Below are 4,455 nucleotides of genomic sequence, written 5' to 3' on the forward strand. Positions count from 1 at the left end.
CCGTCCAAGAATTACTAGAGGGGAAATTACAGTGAATCAGCAGCACCCATGACTCGTATCCAACTGTGACAGCGAAAAAGAGGGATGAGGTGTGATAAAATGTGGACTGCCTCCCATAGAAACCGGGGTTTGGCTTCGGAAACGTTTCATAACCTCACACAAATCAAAACATTCACTGTGTTATCAAGTGCCGATTTATGATTAGATTTTTATAACTAATTTATGAAGCAATTTCTGACAAGTGCTTCAGGTGGTTTTAGTCCAGCGGTCAATTTGTAAAAAGAGGAATTGCTTCACTTTTTTAGCATGAGTTAAACACATCATTTTATTTAATTACAGAGAAGGGAAATGATTGAAGAGACGTTAAATGAAAAAACATTTAATCCTCACAGCTCTAATGCTGCTGCTCTGTAGCCGACTGACCTTTGACTTCCCTTTAAAAAGAGTGCCAAAAGTTCACCCACACTGCTAAACCAAACGCTCTTATCACTCAACATGCAACAATTTAATTTGTAAATGCTATTTTTACTTCACTGCATACCATTAATGGACATTAGCATCAGCTTTAAATGGTTGCTCCAGTGATTTAATACCACATTCCCATGAAATTGGGGCGACTCACAAGGACAACAAAACAGCATAAGTGACATATCCAGACTTTTAGTCTCTACAGTAGTATGGGTCCAGCTCCAAAACACACATTTCTCATAATGCAACTCAATAGCATCTTTCATTAGGCCAACATATCATCATTCAGGGTTATTTTCTCAGACATTAAAAAGCTCCTCCAGAGCCTGAGAAGACATTACACAACTGTTTTCGCACACTGAGTAGTACTCCTCGTGATGTGTAAAATTGTCAGAGTGCCCTTTTAAAGCACCATGCTTCAATTAACACACATGATGCATGAATCCGATCTTATAAAAAGGTTATATATTTTTTTTTTTTACATGAATAAAACAGTGGCAGTTATGACAGATTAATGATACAACACTTAAAAGATGAATTACATTTTATTTAGAATTAATTAAGTAAAAACAAGTGTAATCTTGTAATACTTATACCAACATTAGGTGCACCATTGAGCAAAACCATGTCAGTGGTGCTGCTCAACAGCCAGTCAAACACATTCACCTCCTACTGGCTATCCTCTTGGATCTTCTCAGGCCGACGTTTTGTGCCTCCTCTCCAGCATTGTCCGCAGCTACGGCAACTTTGTTTCTGCTGCGGTGCGAAGAAGCCGCCTGCTGTGATGTGGACTGTCTTTCCCCAGCTTTCACTTTACTTTGGTTTTTCGGTTGTGGAGCTGCGGTCTTAGAGGGTCCAGCAGGCTGTCGTCTCCCTCTCACAGCTTTCACTGATTCTTTTGAATTTGATTCCTGCTCCTCCGCTTTCTTCTGCGGCCCTCTGGCTGCCTTCACTGATTTCGTCGGTTTCTCTACCCCAGACTTTGGTTTTGTCTGCTCTTTTGTTGATGTCTTCATAGATTCATTTGTGTTCATATGTGCATCATCTTTCAAGCTGGTCTGGTTGTCTGTTTCAATCACTGTTTGTTGAGAGCTTGAGTTCATGCCTGTTGGTTGACTTTGGTTTGTTGCATCTTGCAATCTTTCAGTAGGTGTAACAGCCTTTTTTCTTTCCTTTCCTCGTTTCACACGGGTTTTGGAGACTTGCAGTTCCTCTAATGTATCCCCTTTGCTTTCTTTCACTTCTTGGATGTTGATCTGCATTTGAAGAGCTTCATAAGCTTCCTGCAAAATCAGATTTATTATCTAGGAGTATAGCAAATACTGAGTGATAAACATATATTAGATATGATCAAATCCGATTCTCACCTTTTGTTGTGCAAGTTCAGATTTCAGGTCCGATAACTGGCTCATCAACCCTTGTACCTTCAGCTGAAAGTACAGATAAAAAATGGTCAAAAAGAAAGACACTAAAATGTTATATAAGTTTGAGCTTCTCTTACCTGTTCATTGGCAATTTGTTTTTCAAGCTGCCCTCTCTCTTCAGCCTCCTCCTTCTTCCTAACACAGATGTTTTTGAGGAATCCATGTTAGCATTTGACCCCGTTTTTCCCCTTTACACAGAAAAAAAATATATATATATATATACAGAGATGGACAATTTTGCCCAGTGCTGCACAGCATTTATGAGCTATGCCTATGGAAAAATGTGAGACGATCAATAAGCAATCACAGTTTTGTGAAAAGAATGTGAATTTGGGGTTATTCTTGCATTCTTGCTGTTCAAGTCTGGTTTTGGGTGTTTGAGTCTCCCACAAGTACATGAGTGGACTGAAATAGAAGACTACTGTTTCTGTTCAAGGTATTGTTGTAGCTTAACAAGGAAAAACTGAAAACTCATGTTGATGTTCTCGCTTATGGAAAAGAAACCAATGGCTAACTGGAAGGTAGAAAAAGTAAAACCTTAGAAAAAAAAACGTGGTATGTTTTGGAAAATGGTAGGCAGTCGTGCAAAATAAACGAAACATACTGTCGTGAATAGTGTGATGCATGAGAAACACTGGCTGATCCTTTAAAAATGAAACACTAACTGTCTTCAGTGACTCAGAATGTGATACATGGCTCCTTCTAAACAAAAGGTATTTTTTTTTACTTGTTTGCCAACATCTTTTCCATGTGAGTAAGCCCAATCCTCTTCTCTTCCACAGCTTTTTGGACATTTTCTTTCGTCACCATGGTCAGGAGAGACTTGGCGTCTAGGTCTGATAATTCAGACAATGGTGATGTCATTTTGAGGACCACTTTAACCCACTCAGTGAGCTCTTCACAGGATGGAAACTAGCAGAAAGGAGGGGGGGGGGGGGGGAAGGAACAGACACATTTAATCTTCCTTACAAACATTTCAAGGAACCTGTCTGGGTGTTTGTGACACTTATCAGCAATTCAGTTTATCTATCAAATTTTGATTATCTGTTGGCTCAGTGCACTTGTTAGATCCAATCTGCTTCTTAACCTTTGTTAAATGTCATCACTTGTGCTTGTTTTGTGTGAATTTCCACTGAACGTTATCCAGCAGACTATAAATGCCAGAGGAATGATCTAAAAGGATCCATCATCTTTAACTTCACATGTACACCATCGTTTACCGTAACGTGAAAGACATTTTTTTGGAAAATAAGGCTATTTTAGGGGCGATATAAAATGCCAGTAAAAATGCCTGTAGCAGCCTAAGGCTTGAATTTAAACAAAAAAAAAAAAAAGTTACGATGACGGTAAAGAGAGTCAGATGTGCCTTTTGTAGCAGCTACAGAAGAAATCAAGTGACTGCTGTTGGATGAAACCTTTAAATTAGACTGTTAACGTTTAACCATATTGAAAAACTTCATGGTTTGTTACTGACAAGCTGACATTTGAGATAAGTCGTCTTCTTGTCACCTTCCTTGTTTATTATAATTCAGAAATACAATTCAAAAAGAGACTGACCTTGTTAAGTTCAGCCAGTGCTTTCTCCCTGCAAGCCAGTGTCAACTCTAAGGCCATCGTTTCCTTTTTTAACAACCTCTGCACATCCTCCAGGTCTCCCTGAGAACACAGTCACAGTATCCCATTACATCACCACCCTGACATCTTCATGGGAAACCGTACAACGATGATTATAATCAGGCAGCAGGAGCAGCGGAGTGAAAAAGCAGACGTTACTTGTAGTTTTTTAATTAGTTTCTCTTCTTTCATCTTCTCTATGAACTCCAAGTCACCTGCCGTCAACGAATACCCCTTCATCCCCTTTAGCAATGATTTGGGGTCATCTGGTTTAAAAATGTTTTCCAAGCAGACTGAAAAAAATCAAACATGGAAAGCTTTTAGTGCAGGATACAGCCAGGAAAGACTTACAGTATGAAGATAAAATACCTGCTAATAAAAACTTATTCACTTGATTGGAAGGAGCCTTAAAGCAGAACCATCATACCAAGCATGTCAACTAACATAAGCAGGTATTACTGTACCTGGTTTTGCATCATGAGTGTTCAAGTCAAATGTCCTGTTTGGGTCATCTTGATCTCCACTCCCTGCCTGTTGATAAGTGAGAGGAGAACAGATTTACCTGCCATCGTACTAATAAGATCCAGTTGGATAAACAGAGCTTATAAAATAAAGCATAATCTCTGCATGTACCTCCACATTCTGCTGTAGTTCTGCACAATCATTATTTGGATCTTCACCGCCAAAATCCAGGTGTCTCTTCACATCCGTCAAAGGAGGAGTCCTGGGAAGCTGTCGACCTGACGGGATGTAATTCCCAAAATTGCAGTTCTCTCTTGAGATTTCAAAATATCTCCCTGACATGTCTGAGGTTCAGTCTGAGACTTTATCTTACTGCAAAAGATTTTAAAAAGGAGGGGGAAAAGCTGCAGCTACTGCATCGGCTCAACACTCCAGAGTTGTGCTGTTTGTCTTTTCCCTTCCTGCGTGCTACCTTTGGCTTCAACAG

At 39.6% G+C, this 4,455-nt stretch overlaps 1 protein-coding gene across 3 annotated transcripts; it reads right to left on the reverse strand.

Moving 5' to 3' along the window:
- Positions 1-911: 911 nt before the first annotated feature.
- On the reverse strand, positions 912-4,455 carry LOC121892153 (translation initiation factor IF-2-like). Of its 3 annotated transcripts, none has more exons than XM_042405008.1 (8): positions 4,140-4,454; positions 3,971-4,037; positions 3,666-3,799; positions 3,450-3,548; positions 2,620-2,804; positions 1,970-2,027; positions 1,836-1,898; positions 912-1,751 (listed from the first exon to the last, which is right to left on the reverse strand). In XM_042405008.1, the coding sequence occupies exons 1-8, from the start codon at positions 4,308-4,310 to the stop codon at positions 1,131-1,133; spliced, it is 1,398 nt and encodes a 465-aa protein (XP_042260942.1). In that variant the 5' UTR covers positions 4,311-4,454; the 3' UTR covers positions 912-1,130. The 3 variants fall into 3 exon arrangements, with proteins under 3 accessions (XP_042260942.1, XP_042260941.1, XP_042260943.1); XM_042405007.1 differs by having other exon boundaries at positions 912-1,772; XM_042405009.1 differs by lacking the exon at positions 912-1,751 and adding an exon at positions 1,758-1,790 and having other exon boundaries at positions 4,140-4,455.

The sequence above is a fragment of the Thunnus maccoyii genome, chromosome 24 (genome assembly GCF_910596095.1).
Source record: "Thunnus maccoyii chromosome 24, fThuMac1.1, whole genome shotgun sequence".
NCBI classification, from domain to species: Eukaryota; Metazoa; Chordata; class Actinopteri; order Scombriformes; family Scombridae; genus Thunnus; species Thunnus maccoyii.